General features: G+C 64.2%; 1 protein-coding gene across 1 annotated transcript in view; it reads left to right on the forward strand.

Moving 5' to 3' along the window:
- The window catches only part of TAFA5 (TAFA chemokine like family member 5), a 198,383-nt gene extending 186,607 nt beyond the window's left edge, over positions 1-11,776 (forward strand). Inside the window, exon 4 of the mRNA XM_040637733.1 lies at positions 10,768-11,776. Coding sequence (XP_040493667.1) covers positions 10,768-10,776 — 9 coding nt within the window. The 3' untranslated portion in view covers positions 10,777-11,776. The remainder of the gene's footprint in view (positions 1-10,767) is intronic.
- The last annotated feature ends 3,029 nt before the right edge of the window (positions 11,777-14,805 follow it).

Here is a 14,805-nt window from a genome sequence, read left to right on the forward strand (position 1 = left end):
CGCGCGCCTGTGAACGTGGGCCACGGGTCTGCTGTGGCGGCAGGTGGCCGTGGCTGCTCTGATGCTGGCTGGGGTCCAGGGTGGCGCTGGCGGGCACCTGCCCTGGATTAGCTCAGCCGAGGGACGGACTTCAAAGCCGGCGCTGCCTTGGGGCGGGGACAGAGAGGACAGAAATCCAGGCGGTGAGGTCTGTCCTGCAGTTGTCAACACGCCCTTTGGAAAAGCCACCTGGCAAGCTGGGCCGTTGCAAACACACACGAGACTTTAGGGAGGATGGAGGCCAGTCGGTCCTCCTGCAGGCAGAGGGCTGAAGGTGACCAGCGGGGCGCAAGGGGTGGGCGCAGGGAGGCCATGAGGTCATGGGCAGGGCTGAGCTGGACACAGTAGCAGCAACAAGGACCCACGGTCAGACAGGTGTGGGGGGAGGGGCCTGTGGTGGCTCCGCTCGCGCCCAGCGTGCTTGCTGCCCGTCCTCCCTGTCCTGATTTCCTGGGTCCTGCCCCTCTCTCGTGCTATCACCCCAGTATTCGCACGCACGCCGCCCTTCACTCCCCGTGTGGTTCAGGCCCTTCATGCACTGTGGCCGCAGTCCGTGCCCCGGGCAGGCGAGTGCCGAATCCGCCAGCACGGGGGCCCTGCGTCCGTGCCTGTCCCGGGACCGCCCGGTCTGTTCTGCAAGTGGGAGTCGTATTATCACCCAATGTGCTGACTTTGCAATTCAGTGCGTTCCCTCCCTCGCGCGGGCCGCTGGCCGTCCTCCCACCTCTTGCTGGACCCTAACCCGCTCAGCGAGCAGCTCATCTCGCGGCCCGTCTGCTCACACCCGGGGAAAGCTGGATGGCGTACGCGCTTGTAGACTGAGGACGTGGGCCCTGGGGTCGCCCGGCCGCTCCCGTTGGCTCCTCAGGCCTGTCCTGTGCTCTGGGGGTGACAACACACAGCAGGGCCTGGCTCCTTGCTCTAGTCACCTGCTCAGCTCCTGCTCTGCCAGGCCTGGCCTGGCTTCGAGGCTGCTCGGAGCCCACGACCTCGGCTCCCGGGCCGGCCGTGCCCTCCGGCTGCCCTCAGAAGTGCCAGGAGATGCTGGGCAGGGCCTGGTGGGGAGGGGCACCTGTTCCACGGTGTGGGGGGGGGGCGACCCTCCCTCCTCACCCTACCAACCCAGGGGCTCCTATGCCTGGTGAAGAATCAAGCCGCCAGGACTTGGCGCTGAGGCCCCCGAGGCCTATCCACGAGACCCTCCCTGGCTCTCCAGGCTGCAGGACGACCAGGGAGGTCAGACCCCCGGACAGACAGAAGGTGGAGGCCCAGGGCGGCCGGATTGCGGCCAAGTCCAGCCCCTGTCCCACCCATGGCTTCCTCCCCCCGAGGCCTTGGGTAAATACCCTCTGGGGGGCGGTGGGCAGAGTCACGCCCTCTGTCAGAGCGAGAGTCGCACATGTGAGCGTTCACAAAGCGCTTCGCCCACCAACATTGCACGCGGGATTCTCCTGCAGCTCCGCGAGGCAGCGGGGGTGGTGTCGTCTCTGGGCCGGCGACCGCGAGCCCCGCCCTTCGGAGCCTGGGCGCGCGGGGCACGACTGCCGTGTGGTCATCCATCCCAGTCAGGAGCACGCAGGCCATCGAAGCTGTGACACACATTGTGTATTTTCGGGGGACGGACCTGCATGCTGGCGTTTGCGGGAACGACCCAGGTCCCAGAATTAACTCCACGCTCCATCTCAGCAAACAATTGGTAATTCGGGGCAACGGAGCTTCCTTTGCTGGGCGATTTGTGTGGTTTCCATGAAGCAGTAACCCTGTGGGGGGAGCCCGGCGTGGCATGAATACTGGCCCACCTGCCACGGGCCCACTGACCCCAGCGTAACGGCAAAGGCACCTCCTCCCGCCAGCACCGTGGGGAGACCCTGCCTCCACTCTCCCGAAGGGAGGGATGCTCGTCGGGGGACGGGAGCCTGCGTCGTGAGCAGGACCTGAACCTGGAAAATTCCATGGGGTGTGAGCCGCTGAGCCCCACTCTAACGCAGGGGCTGTTCCAGGAACGGGCCTGGGGGCCCCAGGCTGACCCGGCCGGGCTGTTAGCATCTTCTTGGGACAGTTCGTCCCGGCTATTCCCGGTCAGGAGTGCCTCCTGGGTTCTGCCTTTCTGCCGTGGGCCGAGCAGCGGAGCCTGGCAGCTTCCCAACCACCCTTGTTTCACCGTGAGGACCCCACGGCATCCGGCCTGGTTCTGCAGATGCTTGGGAGCGGACGGACCCGTGGCCGGGGGGCAGGACCCCCGGTGCCTTCTCCACAAATGGCGGGAGTTGCCCTGGACGGCAGAGCCTGGTCCAGGGATGGGTCCTCCCCTTCGAGCCTTGAAACAGCCCGTGGACCTCCCCCCCCCCACTCCAGATGAGGAGGTGGGAGCAACGTGCACACACGGCCAGAGAGCTGGCTGAGGCCCCTGTGCGCTGGACCCGGGCTCTTCGCCGCCCATGCGGAGGACCTAAAGCCTCACACTGTCTCGTTTTCAGTGTTAGAGACTCGTGCATGGTGCTGGCTCTACTTCAGACCTGCTCGAACAGTTTACGAACGGGAACCCCTGAGCTGGGGAAGTGTTTACTCAGGGACACTGAGGCAGGCAGCGGTGAAGTGACCAGGATGTCCAGATCATATGTGGCGGAACAGCATTGGGACCCTGAACGTGAGCCCTCACCTGGCACTAAGAGGCCCTGGGAAGCAGTGGCCTGGCCGTGGCCCCAAGACCCATGGGGTGGCTGCTGGTCCAGCCTTATTCTAGGGCTGGATCAGGAGGGACCTCCGAGCCTGTCATCTGAGGGCATTGGGAAGGCCACCTGCTCCCATCCCCATGGCCGGGCCCCCCAGGCCAGCGCTGGAGCCCCGTCCCCACGAGAGGCCGGGGCCAAGACCTCGCGTCCAGCGGGACTGCACATCCAGCCCCGTACCCACAGAGTCAGCCCAGGAGGCAGTGAGTCACACGCCGGGAGGACAGACGGACGGGGGCGCGGACCAAGTGAGCAAACTCTGGGGGTGATTTGAGCAGGCCCCCCGGCCCAGACGCACCCATGCTGCTCAGAGGTCAGAGGAGGGGACGCGGGGTCTTGTCTGAAATCGTGAACTCGCCGGGTTACCAGAGGGAGCTGCCCTAGGCCACGTCACGCTGTTTGATTTGTCTTTCTGAAAAACCCGACCGCAGACCACGGCCATTCCAGCCACTCTTGTGAGCTCGGGTTTGGGGAGGACGTGCGGTCCGGGCTTCCTCGCACGTGGACCGGCCACACAGTCTCAGGGACTGGTCCCAGAGAAGAAGCCACACGGATGACAGGACACAGGTGGGGTGATGCATAGCCTTTCCAGAAGCTTCTTCCCTGCTTCTGTCTTTATCTTTCCCATGGCAACGGCTCTCGTCGTCCTGAGCCTGTCAGAGCAGCCTGCCGTCACCTCCGCGTCTCACGGGGCCCATGTGTCTGCTGTTTATTAGGACCTTTTGTTCAGGACTCTCGATCCAGAACAATGTGCTCCTTCCTACAGAACACTTGTCCCGACCTAACATCACACACGAGCTTTTAATGAGGAACAGAGAACAGCCCTCGTTGGACTCACAGAGGCTGGGAAGTTTTGTTTTGTTTTTCAAACACTGCTTTGTAGCGTCCAAGTACTGAGAGAAGCCTGCCTGCCGTCGTGGAGAACACGTGCTTTCCAGGGCGGGCGGAACGACCCCCTGGGTAGGGACCCCCGGGATGCCCCCAGCGCCATCGCAGGCAGGCAGGTGTCCAGCGTTGGCCGGGTCCTCCTGGGGCCGACGGGCCACAGGAACCGCCCACACAGGACCCTCCCCCAGGGAGACGGGGTCGTGGCCGGAGGGACCCCACCTGCTGACCGCTGACCCAGGGGCTGTGTACAGGTGACAAGGGGTCCCCCAGCGAGGGCGTGCTCTCGAGAGGCAGGGATATCCACAGGGACTGTCCCCTCAGCCTGAGCATCAGATGGCCCTCACGGTCCCTCCAAGCCGGGGGACACAGGCTGAGCGTGTCTCTGAGCTGGTGGTGGCCCCTCGCGCGGGTGTGACTCACCTCACATTTGTTGTTGCGGGAGCCCAGCCGTGCGGTCCACAGGTGAGGGGCACCCGCCAGGTCGCAGGAGGGCTTCCCCGGGTCCCCTGGGTGGGCCGGCCAACGTCAGGATGTGACAGAAGCCAGTGTTCCTGTGAAGGGGGCCGGAGGCCAGTGAAGCCGGGCAGCAGCGTCCCTCCTGGGGCAGAGGCCCGCACACCGTCGGTTTCCGTGGAGCTGCGGTGGCTGGCACGGGCCCCAAGATGGGCCGCCACCGAAGGTTCCCAAGCTGCAGGTGCGTCTGCCTCCCCGGGGCCGGAAGGGCTCTGCTGGCTTCTGCCAGCACCAGTGAGGACCCTGCCTCCAGGCCCCACTGGACCCTGTTGCCGCAGGTCGGACGGCAAGCGTGAGTCCCTGTCACCAGGCCTGGGGAGGAACTGTGGCCTGGGCGTCCCTTCCTGGGGGTCAGGCGGATGCCGGGGAAGCAGGACCCAGGCTCTGCCTCCTGCAGCACATTCTGTCCATGCTGTCCTGCCCTGGGCCTCGAGGCAGGAGGAAGGGGACAGCTGGACACTGAGGATGGAAGCCAGACCTGCGTCTGCGTCTGTCCGATGCGCTGGCCTCAGGGCTCCTCTGTCCAGTGTGGGTTGGGCTTTGCTGGGGAAGCCCGGCCCGAGCAGACAGGCGCCTGGGGACACGTCAGCTCTGCCGTGCTTGGTGTCTGTCCCATGGTCTGCCCAGCAGCAGAAAGTGGGAGGCCAGGTATGCGGAGGAAGACAGGGAGGAGCGGCTGGGGGCCGAGGGTCCTCTGGGACAAGGTGGGGGCCAGTGCTGGGCACGCCTGCTGAGAAGCCGATGGGTCCACTGAAGTCGGCACAGACAGATGCGGACACAGGACAGGCTTTGGTGTGCGAACAGCTGGGGGTGGGGACCATGGAGCTGCAAAGGCTTACAGGTGGAGGGGGGTCTGGGGGTGCAGACAGCACTCCAGGTCCTGGGCTCGTGCCCCTGGGCTTCCCTCCTGCAGTAGGGCCATCGCTGTGAGTCACACACAGCAGCCTTTGCACCAAGCCTGTGAAGGGCCTCAGAATCCTCCGGAACACGGCCTGCCAGCCAGGAGAGGAGAAGAGCTTGCTGCCCAGGTCCTGTCTCAGAGGACACGAGGCCCAGCCTCAGGGGAGACAGGCCGGCTTCACGGAACCACGTGTCTGTACAAGATCGGGGGTGGGAGGCGGGGAACGCCAGGTGCAAGTCAGACGTGGCCTCACCCTCGGGCAGGACCTGCCCCCCGCCACCGCAGGCTCTCACCTCCCGGGACACTTTCCCCAGCAGGGCCCCGGGCTTATCACACCACACAGGGCGGCCGGCTGCCCCTCTGCCTGGGGCTCAGTGTGACTTTGCTACAGTTTCCTGGGTTCCCGGACTATTCAGAGCGATTTTGCTAATTAAAATATCTGCACTTGGAAATGCTGGAGGCCAGGGGCTGCGTTATCTGAAATCCATGGTTAGTGAGTGAGCGAGTGGCAGGAACTTCGGGGAGGACGTGCTTCCCCCCGCTGGTGATGGCTGTGTCGTCAAGGCCCCACGTGGGGGAGGGCGGCTGGGCAGCAGATGCCTGGTTCCTGAGACCACCACGTGCCCCCTGCATCCGTGGGTTCCCAGGCCCTGTTCCCGCTGCCCCACCAGCATCCCCGGTGGCCAGGCATCCACCTGCCGTTGTCCTGGTGGTCCTGCCCCGGGACACCCTGTCCAGCAGCTGCCTGGCCCCAGTGCCAGTGGGCAGGCCCGGGGCTGCCATGGACGCTGCACTCCGTCTGTGCCTGGGACCACGGCTCAGTGTCCGGGCAGGATGCTCTGGAAGCCTTGGCCAGGACACCAGCACTGACCACCCCAGGCCCCCGAGGAGGACTGTCACCCCCTCCTGGTCTCCGTGGCTGGGAAACCCGATTCCTGTCCTTCCTTGAGGAAGTGGGGGCTGGGGAGAGGGTGTGTCCCGGCCATGCATCACCCCAGCTCACTGTCCACGGGAGCAGCTGGCCCCCTGGAGCTCTGACCCTGACGTGGAGCCGGCTCCGTGTGCTGGTGGATGTGGGGCCTGACGGAGGCACCTCCCTTCCCCGTGGGCAGGCCCAGCATCACCCCACGGCCACTGGGACCTCCCAGTTTGGGAAGCACTCCACAAGGGCCCTGAGCCTCCTGTGGTTCTGTTCCCGGGGCGGGGGGAAGGGGGTGCCGCTGCTGTTGAAATCCGCAGAATGAGTGAATGAATGACCGTGCAGGTGAGGTCAGGTGTCTGGGCACTAGCAGGGGCGGGGGTGTGGGGAGAGAGGCGGCGTCCTGGGGGGATTACAGGACATGAGTCAGGCTGCACGGCCTGCGCTCCTGGAGCGGGGGACTGGTGCACTGGCTCCCCCGGCACGGGGTACGGCCCCCAGGGCAGCGCTGTCCCGCGGGGTCCCCCTCCCAGCCTGTGGGGAGGGCCGTGGGCGTGGTGAGCAATGCAGGAGGAGATGATGCTTCATAACGGAGGCTCGAGATGCCAGGTGTCCCCCGTGTCCCAGGAGAGTGGCCGCTGTGGAGACCGGCGAGGGGCCAGTGTCGCTGGGGACCCTGAGGGATTCCTCCTCCAGCCCCGCGGAAGTCGGCATTTCTCAGGAGCTGCCGCAGCCCCTGCCGCGTGGATCATGTGGAAATTAGCACCTTGTGAGTGCGTCGCGAGGGGGAGGATCTGAGAAAAGACAGGGTTCCGGGGTCAGGCCTGTGGCGGGCTCGTGGTGGGCTCGTGGCGGGCTGGGGGGGCTGGGTCACTCCCCGAGCGTCACCGTCACTGCGGCCCCGCCCAGGAAGCCGGCACCGCAGTCCCTGCTCCGGCCCTGTTACACCCAGGAGAATCCAGACCCCGATGCCAGATGTGCTGGAATCCGTGGCTCTAAGAAACTGCTAGAACGTATGCAGCGACCGCGTTGCTGGAAGCAGTGGTGGGGAACCCAGAGGAAAGCTCGCGGTGCTCACTGCGTGAAAACAACCTCGTGTGTCTGGTGTAACAAAGGCGGGAGACAGATGCAGCTGGGCAGCGGGCCGCCCCAAGGACGTGTGCGTGGCCACCGGTACGGGACCCGCCCTGTCCGCGGGCACACGCTGCCGGAGAGGGAAGCAAATAGGCTGGAATTTTCAAAATATTTACCTCTGTCTGGAAATGAAGTGTAGGTGGATTTTTGTTTTTGTGTTCTGTTCTTCTCTCGTTCCCCTGTCACCGGGGAGTGCGGTCTGTACAATTCCAGAAACAGAGAAGAGTCGAGTCGGTGCGTCCTTCCTTGGTTAGCCCCGTGGGGGCCCGTGCGTGAGTGTGCTGGAGGGGCTGCCCCTGCCCTCCCCGACCTGGCTGCACGGGTGGGGGCAGGGCCCCCATGCACTCCGGGCAGCGCGGGGAGGGATCCGGGACCGGTGGGCGTGCGGGGTCCAGGCCGGGTGGGGGTCCCACCAAGCCGCCTTCTTGGGCTGGGCACAGAGCGCACAGTGGGGCCTTTGCTAAGCTCAGGGCGGCTGGAGGTGGAGGGTGTGGACCAGAGTCAGGATCAGGGTCCACGGGCTGAGTTGGGGCAGCTGGTCAGCCCTGAAGAAAGGAAAGCCCAGATGGGCTGGACTGGGTTGAATGGTAACCCCCAGAATGATGTGGCCACTTGGAACGGTCAGTGAAGCCTTTGAGGGGAATGGGGTCTTTGCAGATGTGAGCAAGCTAAGGGTTTTGAGATGGGGCTGCTCTGGACCTGGCTGGGCTCTAAATCCAGTGACAGGTGTCCTTGTAAGAGAGACCAGGGGGAGGTTGGGGACAAAGGAGGGCCGTGTGACAGGTGCAGGACAGATGCAGCTGTGAGCCAGGGAGCCCAGTGGTTGACAGCATCCAGAACGGGCAGAGCGGCCCAGGGCCGACTCCGTGAAGGATCCCCCTCGCCGGCGCCTCGCTCTCAGATGCCGGCCTCAGACTGCAAGAGGGTGAATTCTGCTGTGGGAGCCCCTGTCTGTGGCCAGGAGTCGGAGCGGTCGGGGAGGGGCTGTCTCGCATTTTCTACGGGACCCGATAAACGCGTGTGGACGGGCATGGCCTGTGGTCTGGGCTGCCAGTGCCTGGGAGCCCCTGGCTCATGCTGTCCCCACAGGCCTAGCTCAGGGATGGGCCACACTCCCCACGGAGCCAGGATGCAGGGAGGTGTCCTGAGCGTCTGTGACAGGGGCACCCGGAGGCCGCAAGCACAGGCGGGCTCCTCAGGGGAGGTGACCACAGCCAGACCCTGAGGGGGCTTCAGGTGGAGGAAGGGGGTGTCGGACAGAGCCCCCATAAGGAGAGGCTGAGTGCTGGGGGGTCTGGATCTGACGGGAGTGGGGAGCCACGGGTGGCCCTGGGGCCAGCGTCCAGGGTGCAGGGAGTGAACTGTGGCTCAGATCTTGGGGGGCGTGTTGCTTTAAGACCTGTCTTGTTATTCCTTTCTAGAAAGTGCAGAGACCAGTCACTAAAGAACCGAGACAGAGGAGCAGCTCCCAGAACAGCTTTAGGGAACAGAGTGAATCTTGTGACCGGACGCCAGCGAGTAGGGACCTCTGCGCTTTCAGGGTTGGGTTTCTGAAGCTTTCAGACACCCCCGGCCATCTTGTCGAGTCACATCCCCGAGGAGCCACGGTCCTCGAGATCCTGCACAGGCGGACTGTGGGGGGGGGGGGTTCCCCAGGGCCAGCGTGGCTGCTGAGGTGCTCGGGGCCAGTGGCCTCCCCGCTCGCCCCCGCCACACCCCCCTCCGCTGTCCGGGCCACGGTGGGACGACGCACATGGGTAGCCCAAGGCTGCACTGGCCCCACGGGCTTGGCCGATTCTCAAGGGTGAGGGCTCCTGGTCGGTACCAGCCCCCCATCCGGGCTCCACGGCGTCTTTGGGACGGGAGCCCAGCTCTGCGTGTGCGTCTGGGTCGACAGGCACCTCCGTCGTATCACCTTCATCGTGCGGTCCCGGCGCATGCAGGCCCCACAGCTGACTCCATTCTGCCTGTGGGGCAGGGGGCAGGGGGCTGGATCTCGGCTTTACTGGCAGGAAGCGCTGCGATCCCGGAGCTTGCTGGCAGTCGGGGTCGTGGGTGGAGGGAGGCTCAGCGCTCTGTCTGGGCTTAGACGCTTCGCTAGAAGCAAGCAGCCCACCCTCAGCGGCTCATGGGCTGGACACAGGTCCTCCCTCTTCTGGCCTCGGCCTTCATCAGAGAAGACGAGCGAGCCTGGCATTGGGTGGAGAATAGGGTCACTGCGGGGGAGCTGGGTGCCGTGGAGGGCTCTGCTGTTCAGCGGTGCCCAGGGGGCTGAGGGTGACAAGTGCAGCCGGCCGTCCCCGGGAGAAGGCCTCATCTGTGCCGGGGCAGCTCCGTGGATCCAGGCGTCCAGACTGCCTGAGCTGGCCCTCTGGAGAAGACCAGTGAGGCATGAGCAGAACTGCCCCATGAACAGCTCCAGGGGACACCATTGGGGTGGGCCCCCTCTGCGGGGAGATCTGGGGGCAGAGGCCCAGGCAGCAGGATGGCTAACACCCAACTTGGTGGGACCGAGAAAGTGAGAGAAGGCGGAGGGGCCATGGTGAGGCCAGCATGGGTGGACGGGGGCCTGTGGCATGGGCAGGGTTGGTTGGGAGCGTGGTGAGAGCCACGGGGCTGGGGAGCTCACGCCAAATGGGGTGCAGATGGGGACCAGCTGGAGGTGGGATTTGCCAGCGCACAGCGAGAGGAGGCTGACCTGGGCTGCCACCTGCCAAGGACAGGCCCACCCCCATGCTGTGTTCCATTTCTGCCACATGTGGGGAGACCAGCCCCCATGATACTTTCCTCTCCCCTGACTGGGGGCCCCTGTGGGGAGTCTGCACGGGGGTCGGGGCATCCCTTGCACGCCTGACCCAAGCCCCAGGGATCCTGAAACTCATCTGGCCCCCAGGGCCCTGCCCCGGACTGGGGCCACCTGGAAGGACAAGTGAGACAGGAGCCTCGTGGGGTCTTGGTGTGACAGGCTGCTGGTCATGGGGCCCTGTGGGGTGAGGCTGTGCTGGTCTGCACCAACCATGCCCCCCACCTTTCTGCCTTCGTTCTTTTAAGGGTGGGATTGTCCCCCGCCCCAGAGCTGTGGCTTGGGACCATCATGCCACACTTCGTGGCCGTGGTTTCCTGGGACTCTGGGATGCACGGGCCTCATCAACCAGGGATGTGCATGCCACCCCACCTCTGTGGCCTCCTGGGGGCTCCACAGGGATGTGACACATACATTCCCATCGCTTGTCACCGTGCAATTATGCAGCACCTGCTGTGTACATGGTACAGCGCGAGACGGTGTTAGGGAAACAGGTGGGCGGGACTCAGAGCCAAACCACTGTCCAGCACAGGGCGGAGGACACATCGCTGGTGCCCTGAGCCAGCAGTGCTCAGGGCATGAGCCCAGGCCCCCACCGGGGACACAGAGGAAGGGCCGTGCTTCCCGGAGCCACTCCCTGTGGCCGGTGTAGACCTGAAGTGTAGGGTCATGTCCTTGAGCAGGTGTGCCGGCCTGAGTCGGCGGAGGGATGAGGACCGGCCTCTGGGATGCGCTCTGCCCCATGCGCTAGGCCAGCCTGCGGGACATGTCCGGGCTTGTCTGTTTCCAGTAGGACCCTTGGTGTCTGTGGGGCTGACACTATCTTCTCTCTGTTCCTCAGGTCTCCTGACAAACGCAGCCCCAGTGGGGCCCCGGGAGTGGCCTTGGCTCCCTGGAGAGTCCACACCTCAGCCATGGTCCTCTGTCCGCCGTGGGCTCCACCTGTTCTCCGCCATCCGCCCACCCTCCGTCTCTCTGTAGCCTGTCAAGGACAGCCCGCGTCCTTGGCATCCTGAACTGAGTGTGTCCGCCGCAGCGAGGAGTCTGGCCTGGGACACACCGGGCGTCCGTGGGAGCCTGGCCTCACCCGCCCTCCCTGGCCACGGCCTGGGCTGTGCTCTCCGAGGAGGACGAGGTGGCGGCCGCAGGGGTCTGCAGCCTGGCCAGCCCGGGAGAGGAGGACAGCGCCGGGCCCGGGGGAGGACCAGCCCTCGGGCACAGAAGTGGCCTCTCCTTGTGCCCCAGACTGTCCGAATCACTTTTATTTTCGTACCCTTTCAGTATACTCGATAGACCAAAGAGCAAAATCTATTTTAACTTGGACTCGCCCTCGCCGTCAGAGTCCCTGGGCTCGACGGGGGGACGCGGGGGCAGAGACATGCCGGCGGCCCCGGTGGGGCGCGGAGGGTGGCCCCGGCAGAGGCGTCGCCTCCACGGACACTGCGGGGCACGCTGAGAGGGGCCGAGCCGGCGGAGGACACCGCGGCTGCCCCATGGCCCGGCCGGCGATGCCCCACACAGACCCCGCGCAGCGCCCCTCGCCGGGAACACAGACCGCCGCACACAGCCTACTCCTCTGTGCTTAGATGGACTTGACCGACTAAAATCACTTTCTGTTTTAACCAGTTAGACACGCCTCTCTACAGCTCATTTCTGATAGTGGGATAATCCAGTATTTCGCCAAGAGCATGTGGGTCTCCCGTGACTGCTGTCTGCTCCGACACACCATTTAGCTCCAGAAAGCAAATTAAAGAAACCTAAAGTAACACTTGTTTGAAAGAGATCATTAAATGTATTTTGCAAAGCCTAAAGTTATATATTTAACAGTTTTTATATGTTGTATATTTGTAGAAAATCCTATTTAACAATTAATGTGGTAGCCCCCGGCCAGCCCGCACGGCGGGCGGAGCGCTGGTGTCTCTGAAGGGCTCTGGGGTGGGCGCAGGGGGAGCCGGGCGCGGAAGGGCAGGACGCTGGGGACGGCAGCCAAGGACGCGCCTGAGGCCACGGGAGCTGCGGCGGGTGCCCGTGGGGAGGTGGGCGTCTTCACCCGCCTCGGGCCCGGCTCGGTGAAGACCCGGTGTGCGATTTGTCGGTCACACCTCTTCTGACGGATTTCGTGTCCCTTTTCCCGACCCTCCCCCATGGGCAGATCCTGAGGCCGCTGCCGCCGACCTCCTCTCCCAGTTGATGTCCCGTGCCCTCTCCGTCTTCACGTCGGGTGGCCGAGTCGCTGGGGCGGGCTGCCCCGCGGAGCACGGCAGGTGCCTGACCTTCCCGCGCCCTCCCTGGAGCACGGGGTCACCGGGTCCGACGAGCAAGGGACAATTCCGCGTCTCCATCCCCCGGGCCGGGCCGTCGTCCCCCGGGGTCCCTTCATCCTCCCGAGTCTGTGCCAAACTATACTACCTGATGGTCCAATTAACAGGCACGCTATGCTAGTTCAATGCTACTAAAAAAAAAAAGAAAGAAAAAAAAAAATAATAAGTATATAGAAGCTGTCCCAGCAACCCATAGACTAAAGATAGGAGAGAAGACCCATTTATTTAAGACCCGTTTCGAGTTCCATGAGTATTTAATTTACCTTTCCTGTCACCACACGTGCAGAAGTCTGAGTGTCCTGGAGGGAGAGACATGGCGGCCGCTGGGTTCCCAGCGCGGACGAGGCGGCGGCGGCCGCGGGAGGGTCTCTGCCGCCTCCCTGGGCCTGTGTCTTCCCACGGCAAGTGGAGACCCCTTCAGAGGCAGATGCTGGAGGTTTAAGATGTTATAGCGTTTTTTCCTTGTTTTACAGTATTCAATTTTGTGTTGATTCAGCTAAATTATGAAAATAAAGAAAAAATCCTTTGGTAAGCATGGCTTTTGTTCACGGGCTGGGGTGTCCTGGGAGGGGGCCGTAGCAGGCGTGGCTGGCCGGGACCTCCTTCCCGGGCCTGCCCGGGTGCTCCCAGAAGCCCGGCCCTGGCGGGTGGACAGCGCCCGGCCCCCAGCTACTTGGGGGCCTCCATCGCCCTGTGTGTGAGCGCCCACCCCCTCCCACACAGAGGCCAAGTCCTGGACACAGAGAAGCAGAACCCCAACAGCAGAACCTCACTGGGCGGTTTTGGGCTCTGCCGTCAGAGCACAGATGGGGCAAGCCAGCGTGACCAGGACAGGGGCCCCCACGCCTCCTTCCTCCGTCCATGCAGAGGAAGGACAAGCTGGAGGTGCCCGAGTGGCGTCTGTCCACAGGGAGGAAACGTGGTTCAAGCAGGAGCTCCCGGGAGGCTCGGCCACCTGAGAGCTGCTTGCACAGCCTGTGGGCCCGACGTCACTGTTCCCCAGTCTTCTGGGCGCGTTGCAGGGAAATACACACACCATGAAGCTAGAGAAAAGGATAATGAGCTTCATGACCCCCAGGGTTCGTACGAATAAGCGTGATGGCCTCCAACCAGAGCCAGAGGTCTATCAGTCAGGACGGGCTGGGTCGCGCTCGCGCTGCCGCAACAAACAGCCCAGACACTTGGAGGCCAACCTCCACGTAAGCACGGCTCTCCCTCGTGTCCCAAGCCAGGGTGCCTCGTGGGGCGAAGCGGCCTGTGCGTCCATCTCCATGGTTGGGGAGACACGCTGAGCCTCCAGCAGCAAAGGCTTCTGTGTGGAAGTAAGCCCGCCTGCTCTGGCTCTGTCCTTTGCTGACTCGAGCGGTCTGGCCTCAGTCTGCTCACGCACCGAACGGGACAGTCACGATTGCTGCCCACTTCCAGGCGGAGGAAAGGGTCCTCTCTGGCTTGAACACCCAAAGCCCGAACGAGGTGTGTGAGGTCCACCCCACTGCTGCAGGACATCCACACGTGGTCTGCACGGTGTGCACTCCCTCGGCGGGGGCCCTCTCCCAGCCATGCCATGAGCAGGGCCTGAGTGGTGCGTGGAGGCCGCCATGGGGAGGAGAGGACGCGGGACAGCCCTCCACACCGCACACGCACTGGCCGCTCCTGCGGCCCTACCAGCCCCGGTGCCTGAGCTGGAGTGATGGCAGTGGCACAGCAGAGGTCACGCTGCCCTGGACACGGCCCAGGCCTGGTGGATGCTGCCCAGCGGGGTTGGTTGTTATTTGGCAGTGTGGAGTGGGCAGGTCACACCTGCTCTCTGTGCCTCAATTTCCTCTCTGGTGGAGTAGAGAGAATTGTGCTGAGCTCACCGGGTTTTCCTGAAGATAAAGGAAGATGGCGGTCGTGGCAAGCGTGGCACACAGGACCTCCCTACCTAGCAGAAATGCTTCCTGCAGCCCACCACGTGGCCCCCTTCATGGTGGCTCTACGCATTAGCGCCCCCTTCGCAGAACCCCGTCCTGCAGCTGCGTGAATGGCTGGTCTCCGCGGCCCCCTGTCTGCCTCTGACCCGGTGCTGATGTCGGCCTGGGTTCTGGGAGAGTGGGACGGGGCCTCTGCCAGGACACTGCCACAGTCGGGCGAGGCTCCGTGGCCAGAGTGTCACCCTGTAGCAGCCATCAGGGGGGGCCCTCTTGTTCCAGCCTCGCTCCTGGACCGGCCAGGCCAAGAGTGGACACGCTCAGCCTCCAGGGGCATGGACTGCATCCGTGGTGTGTGCGTGCCTGAGTGTGTGTCCACGTGTGTGCGTCCACGAGTGCCCTTCTCACCACTACCCTCATGTCCTGAGCACCTTGTGAGCCAGGGTTCCAAGGAGGAGCCCTCCACGACTCCGGACCTCCAGGACCACCGTGGCCAGGGACCTCAAGGTCACATTCAGAGGCTCTCCCTTGGGGGGCCCACTGTCAGAACCTTGGGCTGTCCCAGTGGACATTGCCAGCCCGCCAGATGCCTCCCCTCCACCCTGCGTGGCGGCATCCTCTCCTGCTGGGCATCCCATCCTACTGGCG

This window comes from Ursus maritimus, unplaced genomic scaffold (assembly GCF_017311325.1).
Source record: "Ursus maritimus isolate PB19 unplaced genomic scaffold, ASM1731132v1 scaffold_21, whole genome shotgun sequence".
Classification (NCBI taxonomy): domain Eukaryota; kingdom Metazoa; phylum Chordata; class Mammalia; order Carnivora; family Ursidae; genus Ursus; species Ursus maritimus.